Source organism: Chelonia mydas, chromosome 3 (assembly GCF_015237465.2).
Source record: "Chelonia mydas isolate rCheMyd1 chromosome 3, rCheMyd1.pri.v2, whole genome shotgun sequence".
Taxonomy (NCBI): domain Eukaryota; kingdom Metazoa; phylum Chordata; order Testudines; family Cheloniidae; genus Chelonia; species Chelonia mydas.
Window position 1 is genome coordinate 171,043,647 of NC_057851.1, and position 21,720 is coordinate 171,065,366.

The 21,720-nt window shown below is 39.6% G+C and overlaps 1 protein-coding gene across 3 annotated transcripts in view; it reads left to right on the forward strand.

Moving 5' to 3' along the window:
• SOCS5 (suppressor of cytokine signaling 5) overlaps nt 1–5,187 on the forward strand; it is a 48,059-nt gene extending 42,872 nt beyond the window's left edge. For all 3 annotated transcript variants that reach the window (XM_043543796.1, XM_037895863.2, XM_037895862.2), the window contains one exon: nt 1,122–5,187. In XM_043543796.1, the coding sequence (XP_043399731.1) occupies nt 1,134–2,744 (1,611 nt within the window). In that variant the 5' untranslated portion in view covers nt 1,122–1,133 and the 3' untranslated portion in view covers nt 2,745–5,187. The remainder of the gene's footprint in view (nt 1–1,121) is intronic.
• The last annotated feature ends 16,533 nt before the right edge of the window (nt 5,188–21,720 follow it).

Sequence of the window (21,720 nt, forward strand, 5' to 3'; positions counted from 1 at the left end):
AAATTTGGCTTTTAAAGCAGCAACTGCAGTGTGGATGCTGCTAATATTTGTATTAGTTTTTGACAATGCTTTGGAGAATGGCTGGCTATGACCTCTTGCTCTCTCTGCAGAGCTAGTTCTATATAATGCTACAGGTAAAAACAGAAGTTCCATGGTTTTCCCACTTCTTTTTGTTTTTTTTTTTAAAATAATCACTGAGAAATGCTGGTTTTTGTTAAGCAAAGCCTCAACTATGAAATGCTAAGGAGTCAACTTCTAACTATATTGTGCGTATCTTGCTGCTTCTCATGGGAATTGACTCTTGTCAGCTTTGTATTCTTACTATCAAAACTTTGAATTTTGAAGTTGGAGTTCTCATGTCTGTCAAATACAGCTTGAAACTTTCTGTACCATGGCCTTACTTTTCAGTTTAGTTTGTGAATCTAACTGTTTTTGCAGAGAGGGCCACTGCTCTTTCAGGGATGGAAAGTGTGTTTGTGCCTGATTTCGTAACTGCTCTGCTGGAGTCTACTCAATGGCTTTATCCTTAATTTTTCATTATTTGTTTTACTACAGTTTCTTGGAAACTCTCTCTAGGGAGTCAGTTACCTAATATATGACACTCAAAATAAAGACTTGGAAACTTCTAAATATATTGTAATTAAAAAATGTAAATAACAAACTTTAGGTTTGAATACACAATTAACCTCTGCAATAGTGGCTTTATATAGTTCTTTCATGGTTTTCCTATATGGATGTTTAAGTGCCCATCAAATATAAATACCAAAATGGAAAACTTACCATTATGCTTGTTTCCTCCATTAATGCTTTTGTGGGCTTTTGGCTATATTGGCGAGGTGGGGGGCCTTTTTTATTATACTTTTTTTTGGAAACTAGTCACTTGTGCTTGACTGCATTCTTTTCTTTTCTATGCTTGTTTCTGAATGTGCAAATACTGCAACACAGATAGCACTACAGAACTACGCAGGCACTATAACTTTTCTAGCTTTCAGCTAACTATATCTTCTCCATACCTCTAACTGACTCATTTGAATGTTTTTGTTTTATTAATTGAATAGGTGTCTTTTTTAAATTTTTTTAACTTTTTGATTAAAATCTCTTCATCCCCTCTTTGAATTTAGGTAACATAATCCATGGATCAAGTGGGAAAGATGTGGAACAACTTCAAATACAGATGCCAGAATCTCTTCAATCATGAAGGTGGAAACCGAAATGAAAACATAGATGTAGACTCCACTCGATGCTCATCTGTTAAAGAGAGAAGTATCCATGTACCCGATTTGGCTCCGCAGCAACCAAGCAGCCCTTTAAGAGAGAACATTGCCTTACAACTAGGTTTAAGTCCTTCAAAGAATTCAGTGAGGAGAAATCAGAATTGTGTCACTGACATCCCTCAGATTGTCGAAATAAGCATTGAGAAAGATAATGACTCGTGTGTTACCACAGGAACGAGACTTGCACGAAGGGATTCCTACTCTCGGCATGCTCCTTGGGGTGGGAAAAAGAAACATTCCTGTTCTACAAAAACCCAGAGCTCCTTGGATAATGATAAAAGATTTGGTCGAACACGAAGCGGCTTGCAAAGGCGGGAGCGAAGATACGGTGTGAGCTCTGTTCATGATACGGACAGCGTATCAAACAGGACTGTAGGTAGCCGTACTCTGCGACAGCGGCTTCAGGATACCGTTGGATTATGTTTTCCCATGAGAACTTATAGCAAACAGTCCAAACCTCTCTTTTCTAATAAAAGAAAGATTCATCTCTCTGAATTAATGCTTGAGAAATGTCCTTTCCCTGCTGGATCTGATCTTGCCCAAAAGTGGCATCTGATTAAGCAACATACAGCTCCTGTGAGCCCTCATTCAACTTTTTTTGATACATTTGATTCTTCCTTGATTTCTGCAGAAGATGAAGAAGATAGACTTAGAGAGAGACGTAGGCTTAGTATTGAAGAAGGGGTTGACCCCCCTCCTAATGCCCAAATACATACATTTGAAGCTACAGCACAGGTTAATCCATTATATAAACTGGGACCAAAGTTAGCCCCGGGTATGACTGAGCTTACAGGGGACAATAGTGCAGCACTACAGGGAAACTGTGATTCTGAAGAGGACACAACAACCCTCTGCTTGCAGTCACGCAGGCAAAAGCAACGTCAAGTGTCTGGAGAGAGCCATGGCCATAGCAGCAGACAAGGGGCTTGGAAAGTACATACTCAGATTGATTACATACACTGCCTTGTGCCAGACTTACTTCAAATAACAGGTAACCCATGTTATTGGGGTGTGATGGACCGTTATGAGGCGGAGGCACTTCTGGAAGGCAAACCTGAAGGCACTTTTTTGCTCAGGGATTCTGCACAAGAGGACTACCTCTTCTCTGTGAGCTTCCGTCGTTACAACAGATCCCTCCATGCACGTATTGAGCAATGGAATCACAATTTTAGTTTTGACGCTCATGATCCCTGTGTATTTCACTCCTCCACTGTTACAGGACTTCTAGAACATTATAAAGACCCTAGCTCTTGCATGTTTTTTGAACCATTACTTACTGTATCTCTGAACAGGACTTTTCCTTTTAGTCTGCAGTATATCTGCCGGGCAGTAATCTGCAGGTGCACTACGTATGATGGAATTGATGGCCTTCCTTTACCATCAATGTTGCAAGACTTTCTAAAGGAATATCACTATAAACAAAAAGTTAGGGTGCGATGGTTGGAACGGGAACCTATTAAGACAAAGTAAACAGAATCTAAAGTCCCCAGCAGGCTTACTAGAATATGCATTTTTTTGTGTGCATTAGTTTAACTCAGCAAGCACATCAGCTTTTTTGCAATACCGTATTTAAGCTTGATGTTTAGTATGTCAGATGCTGTCTGCTGTTACACAAATCAAGTTGTAATGCCTCTTGAAACAATAAGCAGAGACAAAGCGACGTGTTTTTCATTAAGACCGACATAAAAATAATTTGCTAACTTCTAAATGTTTTCCTTTTTTGTAGCTGTAGTAATTGGGTGAAGCAACTATGGGGCATTCCATCTAATGCTAAAGAACAAACGTTCATTTTTTATTGGTTGAACATTTTAATGATTTGAGTAGTGTTTAAATTTTTTCAACAGAATCTTTCCTCCTTTGAAAAGTTTAATTGTTCCCTTCAAACAAGTTTCCAAATGTTAATAAATAAAACATTTCAAAATGCAGTTTAGCAGCATGAGAAGCCTGTGTTCCATTAAGAATTTTTTTAATACTAAAAATCAATCACAGTTAGTGCACCAGATTTCCTAAAGATGAGGGCTTGAATATGTCTTATCAGAAGTGGACTTCTCTTTAAAACATTCATGGGTTTAAGTGACATTATTAGTAAGATTAATACAATCTTGGACAGGCAGTTAAATACCTGCTACTTGAAATGTTAAAAAAATGAAAATTTGCTTAAATTTGATTATTGCCATTAGTTAACCAGTCTGTAAACTTTGCTAAAAACTAAATATAAGATTTAGTGACCTGACAACTATCTGTCACGGTGCAAATGACATTGAGGAGAAATGTTTAATTTAAAACACTATTTAACATTGTTTATGCTGAAAGTGTTCATAGCTGAATTATAACTTAAATACAGTTTCTAAACAAAAAAAGACTAACCTGCACTAAATAGGTTTCAAAGGTACTATTATTTTTATTTGTAAATAACATTTTTCCATTTAGCACCTTTTTGTGATATTTAGAATGGTATGTGCTGATACCATTTGAACAAACTACTTGGAATTGAAATTCTAAGTTTGATTCCATTTATTTTTAATATTGGACAGAAGTTTCCAATATTAAATTGATTAAATAAGTTTGATTCACTTAACAGTTTCCAACTGTTCTGTCCTTGACATTTTTGCACTAAAATTGTGTTGGAATCTCCAACCACCTTTTTAAAAGTGTTTTGTACCACTTAAGTGCTCCCTAGTTTCTTTACCAGCTGCTACGGTATGTTGTTACTTCTCCATGGCAGTGACTGTGTGAGTTAGGGAACCTTTTGGCTGCAAATACAAGAAAGTTTATTCTTGTATGCAACACTAACCCTTCTATCAGTGTATTTTTCTGCTTGCTGTGCCTTGTTATGGCTTTTTTGTGCTAATAAAGTACAGTATGTTCAGTGTTATACTTGTATATCTGATCTGTTTTATATTTGCCTAGCTTCTCTTGTAGCAGTTAACTGAATTTTTTTAATATCCTTTACCTAGTACATATTGTAGTTGATGCACAAATACTGTGCAGTTAAATATTGGTTCATCTTTGACTCTGTTAGGTGACTTTTCAGAATCCTAACAATGTTTCTATAGTCACTGCAAAATAATAGACTGGCTGCAAGTATTTATAACAAAAGATAAGTGATAAAAAACAATTATTTTCAACAGTACTATTGATCCCCTGTTGTAGTTGCAGATGCTGTCTCAGCCAATTATAGTTGATTACTAAATTAAGTTAATTTTGATATTCCTCACTAAATCAGGAATAGCTCACTGTTGTACTGTCAATTTCAGCAGTCATCACTGAGACCACTTTTTGATAAACGCACATACATACAAAATGCCCCAAATGTATTTTTACCAAAGAATGCTGTCAATGTCTTCATTTCTTCAGCAAAGTTAAGGTGGAGGATGTGATTTCTGTTGCATCAAATATTTATCCCCAACTAAGATTTAAACCAAAGTATTTGAAAACTTCATCTGAACTTGTTTAAGTATTGTATGCAATTACGTTGGAGCATAAAAATTGTGTACGAGTAAAAGTTCATCATAGTTTTTGTGAATTGATAATGCACCTGCAAAGAGATAAGTAAATGATTTAAAACAATTTTGTAATGACTGAAAGAATGCTACATAAGATCATATTGAAAGGAGTTAATTAGAAATACCCAGAAAGTACTTTAAAATGTGTTTATGCTTGTGGAAAACTGATCCCATTATGCATTTTTTGTAGTAGCTAATATGCTTTCATGTGTTAAACTTCAACTGTTAAAATGAAACTTTTTGAACATGTAAATACTTCTCACTAAGGTTATGTAAGCATGTGTACAAATGTGCTAAGTCACTTACGTTCTGATCGTGTGTATTGATGAATATGCAACTTTTGGTTTAAAATCTGCTCTGAGACTAGCTACTTACATTAAACAAAAAATCACCAGCATGAAATTGCACCCAAGTGTACCTTCACTGTGTGTCTCTGTATTCCCTCATTTGGATTTAGATTCCAGATGAGCTTACTTTATAGTTCTTGTAATAATAGAGTTCTAATGTTAAGTCCCATCCAAGTTTTGTTCCAAAATAGGAATCTGGTCTTTGCTTTATATCTTCTGCCATCTCTACATGCTATGAATTTTAAAAACTAACATTGGAAAACTTGTTCTTACATTTGTGTAAACAGTCATTAGTGCTACCTGTGTAGAGACAATTTATTGCGCCTCTCCTCTCCTCTCCCCCCAGTAAATCATATTAGAGTGAGGGTTTTTTAAAGTACAGAACGGTTTATTTTATTGGCAGAGTTGTTTCCAAACTTGAAGTTTCTAAAACAATCTTCAAAATTAAACTTGATTTTAAGTGTTACAGTAGATTTAACTATTGACTATGCGCTGAAAGGTACTAATGTTTCAGATTTTTCAATAACATTGAGTTCCTTTATTTTCATTATAAAGGGGCAAAACATTTGATGCTTTGAATGCTACAAAATTAGACTGACTTTGTAGCTGACAAGTTAAATTAAAATGTAAGGATAAAAGTGCCTGCTTGATCTTTAACTTTCTGGATTTTGTTTTTATAACTTTTCAGAATTTCCCTCTTTAAAGATGTGCACAACCGACTTCTGTAACATCTCTTTCTTTAGGTTGGTAACATACCCTGGCATAATTTCAGTCCTATTGGGCAGATATGTATTTGGGCTTCAATCCTATTAAAAAAAAATCCTCACCTCTGAGATTTGTGGAAGGATTCATCCATGGGGTTTGCTTCTTAAGATCTTGGCCATAGTTGAAAAAAAAACATGATGATGAAGCATTAGTGAAAATCTTTGAACATTTAAGAAGAATTCATAGTGTTTGTACAATATATTTGTCACACTTTTTCAATTATGTACATTGGAATACTTTTAATGAGATTAGCATCTAACATTTGAGAGATGGAAATTTTATAGTGAACACCACAATGGTTACATATATAGAATATATAACATTTCTTATGAAAGATTGTTCCCTGTATGTTTAGCAACAGTGTCTGTTAAACAGAAATATATTAGCTGGCCTTAATGTTACACAATGTCAACGGGTATGTCTACACCACAACTAGACACCCACAGCTGGCCCTGTACCAGCCAGCTCAGGCTGCAGGGCTATTTCACTTCTGTGTAGACTTCCGGGCTCAGGTTGGAGCCAGGTCTCTAGCACGCTCCCACCTTGCAGGGTCCTAGAGCACAGGCTCCAGCCCGAGCTGGGAAGTCTGCACAGCAGTGAAATAGCCCTGCAGCCCATGCCTGAGTCAGCTGGGATCGGCCAGATGTGGGTGTTTTAGTTGCTGTGTAGACCTACCCAGAACGGATAATTGCTTGCCAAATATTACTGCAATCAGAACTTCCATGGCAAAAATAGTATTTAAACAATTTCTTTCCATGAAGAACTCCTGAAAATACTCTTATTGTAGAAAATATGGGACAAACTGCTTCTAGCAAATAGAAACTCCTTTTAGAATTTGATTTTTTTTTTAAAAAAAAAAGATTGTCTTGTTTTGCATTAATGTGCTTTAAACTCCTGTCATGTATATTTGAAGTGTTCCTATTACATGTTTCACGATAACAGGTAATGTTGCATATTTTTATTGTTTGCTGCATTAAGTTTTGAATTAAACATTTCAATGTTTCCTCCCATTTTTAGCAAATAACTAATGTGTTTACTTGCCATCATGTCACCTTTTTAATTTAAATCAATGGTCTCCAACCTGTTTATGCCCAAGGTCACTTTTTGAATTTAAGGGCATCCCAGGATCTACCCTTCCCCGAGGCCCCGCCCCACTCACTCCATTCTCCCTCCCACCCCCCCGTCACTCCATCCCTCACTCACTTTCACCAGGTTGGGGTAGGGGATTGGGGTTCAGGAGGGGGTGCGGGCTCTGGGCTGGAGCAGAGAGTTGGGATGCTGGCTCTGCTGCTAAGGCAGGCTGCCTGCCTGCCCCACGCTGCTCCCAGAAGGGGCCAATGCAGTCCCTGGGGTGGGGGGCAGCATGTGGCTCCACACACTGCCCCTCTCTGCAAGCACTGCCCCATAGCTCCCATTGGCCACAGCTCCCCATACCCGGCCAATGGAGGGAGACCCCTGCCCCTCCACCCCCAGGGCCATGCTGGCCACTTCTGGGAGTGGCGTGGGGCCAGAGCAGACAGAGAGCCTGTCTTAGCAGCAGCCCCATTGTGCTGCTGGGATTGTGATAAACTGGTTGGTGACCACTGTTTTAAATAGTAATTGCCAGTATTTAATTACAGTACTTCAAGAAAATTTTAAGTTAAGTCCATTATTTGGTTCCACATAGATAGGGGCTATATTGCTAGTTGCTGTAGTAGAGGCAAATGAAAGATCCAGACGGAGAGCTCTAATAGTGATTTAGACTATATAATGGATGAATAGTGTCAAAGAGCTTGCCAAGTAGTAATCTTTGATTTCAGAAGCAGTTCCATCTTTTAAAAGGCCTACTTGTTTAATCTTACCATCTGGTAGGAGTTGTTCAAGATAGCACTAAACATCATCCTCATCTGCATATTCATGTATTATTAAATCAATATTTTAACTGATTCTGCACCATTTGGGAACAAGCAAAGATTCTGAATGTAGCTTCTTGAATCAAGTTCTTGGGTGCTTTATCCTCCTTCATGTGAACTTGATTCTTACTGAGGATTTGCAGAAAGTTTGGGAGCCTTTATCTGATATTAAACCTGCACATAGGGTTCAATCCTGCAAGGTGCTGAGTAACTCCTAGATGTACTGAGCACTTTACAAGGTTGAACCCCTAGTGAGCACGCTTAGCCTAGGAAAGAAATAATAGGTTCCATTATTAGTAGATAACAGCAAATTATTTATAATTTCATGAATAAAGGACATGACTGCATGTGCTTTAAGTCCACCACAATACTTTGTGTCCCTTTTTTATAACGCAAAATTTTAGACTACTCAAATGTAAGTTTTGAAAGTATGTGCTTTCATTTTGGCTTGGGTTTCTCGTTTCTCTCATTCTTTTTAAGTAAACCACAATGTTTGGCACAGCTGACTGTGAATCTCAAAATGGACCATATATAAACCAATCAGATGGTATCTACAAACAAGCTAGTACATAGAGTAAGTTTCAAAAAAAGCCAACTCTAAGCCAGGCCCTTGTAGAGCTAGCAAAAGATTACAGTATGTAACAGTCTCATCTCTTAACCTTGATTTCCCACATTGACAAAATGGAGAGAGGAGACCATTTTATTTTATTGTAAACTACAGTTATGTTCTATAGGTAGTTGTTCGTTCTTTTGCTTTGGCCAAATTTGTATCTTAACTAGTCTGTTTTCTGTCAATGATTATCAGAGAAATCTGAATGTATTATAAAACGAATAATTTCACTACAGTTGACATCAGCTCAGCAAACATCACTTGACATTTCAAACCTTATGAAGCAGAGATTAACAATTATAACACTTTTAAATTGTTAAATTTATTGCCATCAGTTGGTGTCCATCAAAGATTAACTTCAAATGCCTTGCTCAGTTTGATGCAGTTTCTCACTTCTAATATATTAAAATATTTCTGTGAGAACTTTAAAAAAGAAACTAAGCCAATGTTATATTATGTAAATATCTAAAATTTATTAAATGTTTGAACTATTAAAGGGTTATTTTCTTGTTTAAAAAAAATCATGTTAAAAACAAATTTCCTCACCTATTTTAAGATCTGAGGATATAACAGAACCTTTTTTAAAAAAACAAAAACAAAAAACACCCTCAGCATTTATGCTATTACTTCTATAATTAACATAGATTGGGCACTGAAAATAGACCAGTCACTTTCACGCTTAATTCATCTGCTTGCACGTTGCTGTACTGCTTTGATTGCAGGTAGGAAGAGTATTTGGATTTAAATAATTACACTGAAATCTTTTCCGTTGTTCTTGGTTATGGAAATCATTTATTTTACAAAACTTAAATTTTAGTTCTGAATTAACCTGACAATGTATCTTTAAGGTTATTGGTATCTAACAAATTATTTGTATGTATACTTTTCTCTAATTTTCAGGCTAAATAAATGTTCTCTTTGTAAGTTTATATAACAAATCACGGTAGTCATAGAACTAGCTTCTTAGGGTCAACACAACTTCTGCTATAAGCTGAAACTTTTGGTGCTTCATACTTTGTCTTAAATACAATAAATATATAATTGTACACCTGTGTTCATCTTACAAATGTATATTTCTTATGCATATGTTTAGTGCTACAAACAAATTTACCTGACTAGCATGTCTAAAAATAGAGGAACCTATAACTTTGCATTGCAAGAGTTATCACATAGGGGGCAGGGAAGGGAGGAAAAATATTTCATTGCATCTGTTCTTTTGTGAGAAGTTCCCAGGTACAAATATTACATTCTTTCCCATGTGATAAGTTATATAGTTTTTCTAATGCCCCCAGTTCTGTCACTGTTCAAGAATCATTCCTTTGAAAGACAAGAATGGTATATAAATAGTTACCTCTCTCAACTCTTGCTTTTATGGTTTCTGTTACAGAAGTGGGGCATATTTATTAGTACTCATCATATGGTGTCAAACTATTTAAGCATTGCTTTGTAAAAATTTTACAGAGATAGTAAATTCTTAACGGTTTCAGGAAGCAAATATTGGTGCTGTCCAGATGCATGCAGATAGATGTTAAGATTAATTAAAATCCACCATCAATATCCTTGCCAAAAGTCTTTGATTTAATAGTGTTGTAGGAATAATGTATAAAAACCACTACTGCTGTGATGATGCACTATTTGGCACATGTCCAAAAAAGTGGTACCCATATGGTCTTTTTGGACATAGTCCCAACATTCCATCTGAAGGCTCCTACCACTGGAAACCTCATGTGGTGCTCTAGGATTTGTCTAAAAAGCATGTAGTACATAGTTGGCTGGAGTGAGCCAGAGTCCTCGAATGCACTGCTGTAAGCCAATAATGGAACTTGCTTAATGCCAGAATCCCGTAACTTCATGCCTTGTTAGTCTAAGATATCACTGGCATCCATTGTTTTAGCCAACTACAGCTTAAATGTTTCTCTACCCTGACTACCTTTTCTATTTGTAACTGGCTGCCAAACTATATTTTGCATCTTAATAGAGTAAGGAAAATAATGACTGTTGTATAGTCATAATCAATGTGATATGCATGTCAGACACAGCTATCCCATTTTAAGAAATAGTAGTGGATTATGCCCTATTTTTTTTACATTTTTATATATCCTAATATTTGAACAAATCGTGTATTTTAAAGAGTTTGCCACAAATCAGTTTGAAAATGTAATTGACATTCAGCTGACAAACTTTTATTTGAAGTAGATAACTACTTGGCTTTTTAAGCAGAGATTATCTAATTTACTGCAGATTTTTTTACAACTATATTTAAAAATATGTTGAGAGCCAATTTCCAGTAATCTGATGTATCCTATTTAGATGCTTATCATATTCTGAAATTATTGGGCATCTTTTGCCCTTGGGATTTAAACTGAAATAGAAGGCTGGTATTGTGTCCAAATCAGGATTATGGACTGAATACACAACTTTATGTGCTATACCATCTTTCGTATAGACTTTGCCCCCTGATGCTTTAGAATACAGCATTAAATAGCTTTGCCTACCTTATTTTAATGTTTTTATCTTCCTCTGCATCATTTTTAAAAAAAAATTCTGCTGATAGTACCTATTTTTAGTATGATTCGTGTCTTTTAAAAAGCCTAGAGATGAGTTACTGGATCCGGGAGGCATGTGTCTTGCTGAAGATCTGAATCAGTTGCTTTCCACCTGTCCTCAGTTTCCTGTTGCCTAGAAAAAGTTGATACAAGCCCAAACTGACATGACTGCCTTTTTCATTGCAATGAAGTGTTCCAAAAAGGCAGTGTGTGATTGTTTTTCATTTTTCACCAATTTTCCATATCAAGTTTTTACTTGGCAAATGGAAATTCGCTTTAATACTATTCAGTTTAGGTTCTGATACTCAGTTTCTGTCAAATGCACCATCACCAGTAGAAGACTCTGTGGACCAAATTATACCTTTAGCTACCTCTGTACATATTTCTCTTCATAGTTAATGATTCAGGCAAACTCACTAAAAGCTAAGGTAAGTACACAGGGGTCTGTGAGGGCATAATTTGACCTACAGAAGCTGTGCTAGTGGGAGTGAAGTACGGGTTCTGTCTATCTTAACTGTCACTAGCCAATGTGAGTTGGGGAGCTGTGTCTTAGTAAAAATCTCTACTGGCCAACTGCTGATGCTTGCAATGCTGATACCCTAGCCGTATAGTAGTGATTATAGGGTGCTTCTGCTCTACAGTGTGCTTTAACAATGTAAGCCTAAGGGTGCTGTGAGGAGTAAGAGGATGGATGCATGATCTATTGCATAGAGCACTGGACGGGTGTTCAGGTTCTGTTGCTAGCTCTGCTCTGTGCCTTTAGGGTGATCTTAGGCAAGTCACTTCCCTTTTTGTGCCTCAGTTTCTCTGCCTGTTAAATGGGGGTAGTGATACTGACCACTTGGTGAAGCACTTTGAGATCTACCATCAAACACTGCTCAGTAAAAGCTTACAGGGAAGGGAGCTGACACAGATTTGCCAAAAGTCCATGGAGCAACTCGCTTACAACCAGGACAGGCATTCTGGAATACCTACTTCAGATATCAGTCATTCTACAGCAACTTTTGGGAAGTGCTTTAACATACAAACAGAGGTGTGTTAAGTAAGATGGTCACCTACGGGCTTTTTCTTAAGGCATAGTTAAGTTAAACTGATGTATTTTGGTAAAATATATTCACTACTTTTGCCCATGTATGCATCTAATAAAACTTCCCTCCTCAAAAAACAGTCAGTCCAGGTGAGGAGAGGGAGTCCAGGATGATCTGACCCAGCTGCAGGAGGAGCAGAAAGGAAAACATTCTAGTACTAACAGGCTAGAGCACGGGTTCTTAAACTGGTGGTTAGGACCCCTCAGGGGGTCATGAGGTTATTACAATGCAGGGGGGTCAGGAGCTGTCAACCTCCACCCCAAACCCTGCTTGCCTCCAGCATTTATAATGTAAAATATATTAAAAAGTATATTTGGGGGGGGGGGGTCACACTCATAGGCTTGCTGTGTGAAAGGGGTCACTAGTAAAAAAAAGTTTGAGACCCACTGGCCTAGAGCATTGCTGACAATGTACTCATTACTCTGCTAGTGAAGCATATAATTTGCTTTCTCAGGACAAATAAACTAAAGCAACTGGTATCTCTCAAGAAGGCAGTTAGCCAGGATGGATTACCTTCCCTCCTATGAGGCAGCTGACTGTATCAGCAGAAATCTAGAACGACCTAGTCGCCTTTACGTTCTTTTGCATGTGCCTTATTGGCGTGGGCTTGAGAATAGCCCCATTCTCCCTATCCCCTATGTTAACATAAGACCCGCCCTCTGGGATCAGGCCAAAGGTCCCTCTAGCCCAGTATCCTGTCTTCCGACAGTGGCCAATGCCACATTCTCCTCCCCACACCCCCCGCCCCCAGGGAATGAATAGAACAGGTAATCATCAAGTGATCCATTCCCTGCTGCTTATTCCCAGCTTCTGGCAAACAGAGACTAGGGACACTATCCCTGCCCGTCCTGGCTAATAACCATTGATGGACCTATCCTCCATGAATTTATCTAGTTTTTTGAACCCTGTTATACTCTTGGCCTTCACAACATCTTCTGGGAAGGAGTTCTACAGGTTGACTGTGCATTGTGTGAAGAAATACTGTCTGGGCCTTAACTCTCTTGGAGCCAGAAATGGTAGTAATATAGGAGCCATTTGGTTGGTCCTCTGCTACCTCCAGGGACTCCTCAATGTGCTGTCCTTTAGCTTAGTGCCTGTCCTATTGTTCCCAGGGAAAGGAGTCCATGAAGACTTCCTCCTTCACAGGGCTAGATTCCTCTGCTGCTGGGATATGGAGACAATGCTTACCGGCTGCTCCCATACCTCCTTACTTGAATGGTCTGGCATTGGAGAGTTGGTGGTATAGAGCTAGCTCATTGGTGAAAACATTAACTCCCTTCCAGCTTCCTTGACGTACACACTCTCCTCATTAACATGGGAAACAAGGTGTCACTGGAATTAAATATAGATAGGGGGTTAGGGAACATGTTGGCCCAATCTTCATAGCCCCATGAGCACAATGTGCATGCATAATTTGTGCAAATACTGCATTTGGGCATGGCCCAATAGACATCTTATCTGACTGGTTATTTGCATATGTAGTATCCATAACTGCATATGCTATTGTATTAATGGCACGTGCCAATCATGTGCAGTTATGGCTATCTGGGTCTTAAAATCAAGTAGGAAACTTGAACAGACTCTCAACCCGGAGGCCAGCATCAGAATGGAGTGGAAGAATCTTCTCTATCCACCCAGCACCTCCTTTTTGCTCCCCATTTGCTCCCAGTTGAAGGGATTATGGGTGTGAAGAAACAAACCCTGCACAGCAGTGCCTTCTGGCCTCCTTTGTGGGAATGCTGGGAATTAAACTCTCTTTTCTGCTGCCCGAGCCTCCAGAGGGCTCCCAGGGATTGAAAACCCCCTCTAAGCACTCCCTGTTCTCCTCTGTCGGTACTGCTCCTCCCTGCACTCTGAAGGGGCTTACTGGCTGCTTCAGCCTCCTGTCCAGCCTAGTAAGGTTTGCAGAGTAGCTGATGTGGATTAAAGAACCTACTAAGGCTCCCAGGGCCTGGGGTATTGAGCACAGTAAAGGGGAAGTCTTCATGGGCTGGAGAGCAGGAGGCAGACAGGAACATTAAGTAGTGAACAATGGCATGCCTGTTGGAAGGCATCCTGCGTGCCTGGCAAGAGTACTCCCTTACTACATTTTCCTGTATTGGCCCTGGTGCCATTCCTGAAGCCATGCCCCTCCATTGGTTTTCCTGACACATGAGAGGTTGTTGAGTCAACTAAGAAACTCTATTTTTTAAAATACATATTTGAATTTGAAATCACAGTTCGGGTCCAAGTTTCTCTCAGTTTCAAGGCCATTTTTCACAATAGAAGCATCATCAGAAGCAGTTGTACAGACCAGATTTAAAAAACAAACAAACTAGTAAACCTTCCAATACAAGGTTACAATTCCAGCATGGAGTTTTGTTGTTATTGTACATTAGAAAGAGAGGGGAACTGGCTGCTTTAAGGTATTGGTAAATGTGTTGCTGGTCTAAATCTAATCCAAGCTGCTAAAGACTGAAAGTTATCAAATTACATCCATGATGGCCTCCGGCTTGAGTGTCCTGTTCAAGTTTCCTGCTTGATTTTAAGACCCAGATAGCCATAACTACACATGATTTGTCTGTGGGTCTTTTAGTACTTACTGGAGTTTTAACAAAGCAAGTGTTGGCCATAATACATCACTTACATTTTATACAAACTTGTACAGCTGTTGTAACTAAAAAGTCAGTATTTGCCAACCTTTGCTATGCAGTGGTATCAGAAATAACACATTTCCCCATTCTATAACTAGAATATTAAATAATTATACCCCAGATCCAGATTGGAGACCGTTACTAAACACTGACTACCAATGACAAATTTTATGCATAGTTCTATCTTTGTACAGTAGACACTAGGAGTCATAAAATAGTGAAATCTGTACAAAGACAGCCCTTCTTCTGTCATAAAAGACTGTTGCAAAGTATCTTCAAATGCCCTCTGCTCCATCTTTAATAGGAAGACTACTGCAGTCCCAACACCTTATTTGACTATGAAAATGTGATAACTGTCTGCAAACAGCAGGCTAAGCACTCAGTTCTGTGCTTTAGCCTAAATTTTCCAAAATGACTAGCTTATTTCAGATGCCTTAAATTTTGGGTGCAACTTTGTAAAGGGGCCTGCTTTTTCAAAAGGCAGGGGAGTGATCAGCAATTTCTGAATATCAGGTCCCTTTAAGGTACCACAAATTTGACACCTAATAATTGAGGAACCCAAAAATCACTAGTTACTCTTCAAAATGTATGTCTTTTGCAATTACTTATTTGCATATGAAAATATAGGTTTCTTCATGCACACCTCTGCATCACACACTCCATCCATGGCTGAAAATGTGGGTCAGTAAGTCTTTCTGGACAATGAAATTTCATAAATCATAACCATATTGGACCCAATTCTCAGGTTTGTGCAGATGCAAAAGATGTGCATGTATTTTGACAGGCAATAACTGTGGTTGCACATGCAAGATTATGCAGGTCTATATGCAGTTCTAGAAATCTTCTGCAATTTCCAAAAGATCAGCAGGCAGGCAATACTGGAGGGCTTGCCTTTCTCTTTTTTTTTTTTTTTTTTTTTTTAAATAAAACTTTTCATCTGAAAGTGATCCAGAACAGGATGTGGTTTCTCAGACAGAACAGAGACATTCTTCTAGGAAACGTGGGCAGAGAGACTGTCTTTTTAGTTATTGACCGTGGGTTATTTATGTGCTTGTGTAAGACTCCATTCAAAAGCATATGAGAGCTTGCAGGTTTTCCACAATCCTTTTAGGGGAGACCAGTCAGACCACTTGAGCTATCCTTCAGTTACCTGGTTAACTAATGAGCTTCATGTGAGCAGCAAGAATTAAGTGCAGGGTAGAATTTATAGAAAGTCAGAATCTGGGCCTGAGCTTGTGCCCCTGACTTTCAAATTGCGTGTACATCCTAGTACTTTAATGGTGCATGCTATTGCAGCCTACTCTGTCTCGGGTGTTATTTTTCTGTCTGATTAGAAATTGTATGGCAAATGGTGTGACAAGATCCACCCAGGACAAAAATGGGCTGCCAATGATTAAGATTTTAAAATATCTATCAATGATTGTACTATTAAAAACATCTTGTTATAAAGATAACTGCTCCCAAAGAAGGGAGGTTTTAATCAAACTCTCAGCTATGTGCTTTTCTTCTTCACATTTCAGCCCAAGTACACGGTTCTGAGAGAGACCTCAGCGTTGTCACGTTGAGTAGTAGAGCACATGTAAACCAAAAAGAATAACATTGACTAGAGATCTCCTATAAAAATCAGTGGTCAAGGCTTGTTCAACTAGTCAGTTTTATAGACATATAAAAGGAGGTTCAGGAGACCTGGATTCTACTCCCACTTCTGACGTGGGCCTGCTGGGTGACCTTGGACAAAACACTTCACTTCTCTGTTCTTCAGTTTCCTCATCTGTGAAACAATACTGGCTTCCTTGCTAAAGCACTTTGAGATCTGCCGATGAAACGTGCTGTACAAGAGCTAGTCGTTACTGGGCAGCCTTTAGGCTCAGCTGTTTAAGGGCTTCACCAGCCCCAGGGGAGACTGGAGGAAGAAATTGTGACAGAGGCATTTGTTCCTGGGAGAAAATAACTTACTGAAGCCGTTCACTTTCTTTTCACTCTATTCTCATTGGTGCCACTGATTCCCTGCCCACCTGGTCACAGGTATACAACCCCTGCTCCTCCTTCCCCTGCTTATCTGAGCTGCAGTGCAACTCCACTAACATGGGTGAACAGGGTGGCCTTATTCCCCTGCATGTGTGAGGAGGGCTGAAGCATGACCTAGCCCAGAGAGTTCACCAAATGAAGGTGTTATCTGATCACTTGCTTTGTTTCCTCAGAGACTTACCCAACAACCCTCACCTTCTCTGGTAGGAACTGCCCTTCTCACAAGGGAGTAGAGCCAATGTAATATTTTACATGCTAACAGATTTAAGATCTGTTGCTGTCCTCACACTCTGGGGTGCAAATGGTTTGGTGGACATACTTTTGAGAAAAATAAACAGGTAAGAAATTTATTTTCCTTTCCTGCCTTATATCACTGTATGCAAGTAGGGTCCTTGCAAGATGTCCCAATTTTATAGTGACAGTCCTGATATTTTGGGCTCTTTTTTATATGGGCTCCTATTACCACGCACCCCGTTCCGATTTTTCACACTTGCTAGCTGGTCACCATATATGTAAGTGCCAGCAGTGACCCTCTAATAAAGGGATGGAGTGAGATTAGATAACTATCCTTCCAAAGTGATAAAATATTTCAGCTATGTACACTGATGATTTATTTCTAGTAGGAGATCCAGCTGGGATGGACTCTGTGCCCAAACGCTGTATCTCCAGGAAACCGCAGAAAATAGACATTTTGCCAGAGGTATCACCCCTCAGTCTATTCATAGATTCCGAGGCCAGAATGGCCTATTGTGATCTAGTCTGACCTCCTGTACATCATAGGTCATAGAACTTCCCCAAAATAATACCTACAGCATATTTTAGGTAAACAGCCTATCTTGATTTTAAAATTGCCAGTGATGGAGAATATACCATCTTGGTCAATTGTTCCAAAGGTCAGTTATCCTCACTGTTATACATTTATGCCTTATTTCCAGTCTGAATTTGTCTCGTATCAGCTTCCAGCTATTGGATTGGAATTGAAGAAGAAGAAATTGACTGCTTTACATATTTCGTGCACAGATGATCAAACTCATTTGGCCTGTATTGATGCCATTGCCTTGGTATGATGGGCTGTAATTCATTCCAGAGGATGTACACCATTATTTGTATAAGCCTCTGATATACATGCTTATCCAACTGGAGACTGACTGATTTTCATGACCTGTCTTTGTACTTGAGGATGAAGAATTACTGATACTCTGCACCACTATCTAAAGTATGAGTACTTCTACTGGATAACACATCTACCAATGTGATATATGCCAGCATGTTGGGAATGGGCCACATCCACCCTGATTGAATTGGCCTCCTTAGCACTGACCCCCCCACTTGGTAAGGCAACTCCCATCTTTTCATGTGCTGTATATTTATACCTACCTACTATATTTTTCACTCCATGCATCTGATGAAGTGGGTTATAGCCCACAAAAGCTTATGCCCAAATTAATTTGTTAGTCTCTAAGGTGCCACAAGGACTCCTCGTTTTTGTATAAACAGTATGTCCTTGGTGATGTAACTGATATAAGAATGGCTGTTTGAATTACTGAATAAGAAAGTAAAACCAACTACATTAGTTCAAATGGACGTGTTTGTCGGTGATTTCAAAATGATGGCCCTGATTCTGCAGTGAAGTCAGAGGGTCTGACTGCATGGAGCTGTTTGCAGGGTCAGAACCTATATTCATATTTCTTTCAGGACATCTTTTTACATGAGTCAACATTTGGAATCTATCAACTTGAGGATGATTAGAAAACTCTCCATTCTATATAGGTTTTTATAGGTTCTTTGCAGTTATAGTTCTCACACACTGTTCAGATGATAGCCTTAACCCCTCTCCGAGCCAATAGTGAGAACCATGGCAGAGTCAGTCCTGCAGGAAGTAGAGAATTGTGAAGTACAGTATCTTGGGATGCCTAATTGCCCTTTGTGCCTTTAAAATCTCCCCCTTAGTCTTTTGGGATTAAGGCCTACTGTACACATTAAAGTTGTACTGGTATGTCAGTTACACGTGTGATCTCTCCCCTCCAAAAATAGTTATACTTGTACCAGCTCTGCTAAGGATGGAGTTGCTTATTCCACTTTCTGTACAGGAATAGCTATACCACTATAAAGCACCCTTATACCAATATAACCATGTCCACACTGGGGGTTGTACTGTTTTAGTTAACAGGTCTAGTTCAATCAGGACAGCTTTCTAGAATAGACAAGACCCAAGTCTTCCCCCCGCCCCCAACCCCATGCACTCGTTTCAGAACCTTGGACATGTCACAGATGACTGCTGGCCTCTATCCCTGCTGTGGGTGCATTTCAGCACTTTAGTATGTATATAAAGGCTGAAATGCTTATAGTTTGGACTGCTGTGTGTATCGGTTTTATTTTAAGTGGCTATGCTATTTAAGTTTTAAAGCTTGTGCCATATAGCTGCTTTACAGATCACTCCCTATCAGTTTTCTAGAACAATAGGAACACCATGGCACTTACATAAGCACTTTTACTATCTACAAAGGTGTAAATGTTCCTGTTTAATTGTACAGTGGTACCCCTCTGGGATCTTGCTGAGGCCTCTAGGCTTTTCTGCAATACCAATAATAAATGATGGTAATTTGAGAATCCACTTAACTTCCTCTGGCAAGCAGTTCATTTCCTTGGAATCTGGTGCTCTTGGACATGCATCTAACCCAGAACCCAACTAAGTTTTGTAAATAACATGAGATGCATCTTTGTTCAGGCATTCTACTACCGTGCTGCTCTGCTTAGCCTGCTTGCTATCCAGCTTCTCTATGTTCTTTAAGGTTAGCGAGTGTCATGCTGCAGGCAATTGTAGTGTACATGCTTCTTTAATGTGGAATAATATCTGAGCTTAACTTAAATAAGGTGAAAGGCATGCAGCCACTGGGGTGCTGGACAGCTTATAAATATATGTTGTAGTAATTTCACTGGAGGATATTAAAGCACTTTACAAGACTAAGCTTGTTGTGGCAGGGACTGTCTATGTGTGTATACAATGCCTATCACAATGGACCCCCGATCCCTGAAGGGAACTAAGCACTACTGCAATACAAATAACTAATTAGTGCAAGAATTACAAACCAGATTAATTGCTTATTTATTAAACCAATTCTATAGGTATATAAACTGAACTGCAGAATAACTAAAAGTTACTTGTCAAAGGTCACAGAGTCAGTGGCAGAGCAAATGAGAGAACCCAACAGTCCTAGCTCTCAGTTCTGTGGTCTAGCTACTAGATAAATCCTGGTATAGGAAAAGAAGTGTTATCTGTGCAGCATACATGTCATGCGAAATTCATTTTTCAGTGGAACTTTGTGTTAATATTCATATTGTAACGATACCACTCATCTCTTTACTGTAAATAGGGGCATCATGTCAACATGTATTATTCCTCATGTGCAAATCCCTGTCCAGTGAAATAGTTTGTCAGTGTAAAATAAGATTACACAACAGCTTGACAGTGAGTCCCATTACATATCAATCAAGGGCTTTATTATCATTGTAGTATATATGAATACTCTGCTAGCCCAATATACTACAAAGTTTTTGCCACTCTCCCCCCTCTCCCCAAACACTTAACATAAATAGCCACTAACTGAATATGTCAGATAGTGGAGAGGGAAATTACTTTAAGGGCGACGATAACAGAGTTCTCTTGCTTTTGTGGGTTGGAGACATTCCAAACGTAACTCACCACATTATGCTATTATATTACAGCATTTATGATAGAGGAGATTGCATCAGAAACATGTAATGTACAAAATCAGTTTCTAAAAAGGGGAGCTTGGTTCCATAAAGATAGTGCTAGCAAGTTACAGATGATACAGCCACTTACATGGCAAAACAAAACAAGACAAATAGGGCTACCTTGCCTGTTCAGGTCACACTCCACTGCCCCACTGTATCCATCCCTCAAATCAGAAGCAACCATTTAAATAGCAGGGAATCTTCTTTTGGAACATAGCTCTCTTTATCATTTTTTTTGCCTTAAAAATGATGGCTTTCTTTTCCTACCATGGCTCTTTTTGAACATGTTAAATATTAATGGTCAGTTACCAATGAGTTTTATTTTAAAACAAATTGAAAATCCTTTCATATCAAGTTTACAGTAAAAGTAATACTAATGCACTTTCAATGGCAGCTTAACCCCACAAGTAGCTGGGTTCCAAAGCCGTGTTATAGGGTTGCCAGGTGTCCAGCTGTCGACTGGAATGCCTGGTCGAAAAGGGACCCTGGTGGCTCCGGTCAGGCCATTAAAAGTCCGGTCGGCAGCGTAGAGGGGCTAATGCAGGCTCCCTGCCTGCCCTGGCTCTGCATGGCTCCTGGAAGCTGTGGCATGTCCAATCTCCAGCTCCTAGGCATAGGGGCAGCCAGGGGGCTCTGCCCACTGCCCCCACCCCAAGCCTCTACAGCTCCCATTGTCCAGGAACCATGGTCAATGACACCTGCCGACGGGGCAGCATGCAGAGCCGCCTGGCTGCACCTTCACATAGGAACCGGAGGGTGGACATGCCACTACTTCTGGGAGCTGCTTGAGATAAGCACCGCCCAGAGCCTGCACCCCGACCCCCTCCCATGCCCCCAACCCCCTGCCCCAGCCCTGATCCTCCTCGTGCCCTCCGAAACCCTCATCCCCAACCTCCAGAGCCCCCTCTTGCACCCCAAACCCCTCATCCCCAGCCGCACCCCAGAGCCTCCCTCCCAGCCGAAGCCCTCACAGACCCGCATGCCCCAATCCCCTGCCCGAGCCCTGATCCCCTTCCTGCCCTCTGAACTCCTCAGTCCCAACTTGGCGCACCATCTTGCACCCCAAACCCCTCATTCCCAGCCCCACACCAGAGTCTGCACTCCCAGCCAGAGCCCTCACACACCCGAGAAGGTCAAATACTGTGTAGAGGACCTTTAATAAATAAGCACCACCCTAGCTGTTAACTCTCCAAGTAGCCTAGCAGAATGGGAGCCCTCTAATATAAAGGTCAAAATTTCCAAGCATTCACTGATTGAGCGTTTAAGTTTGGGTGC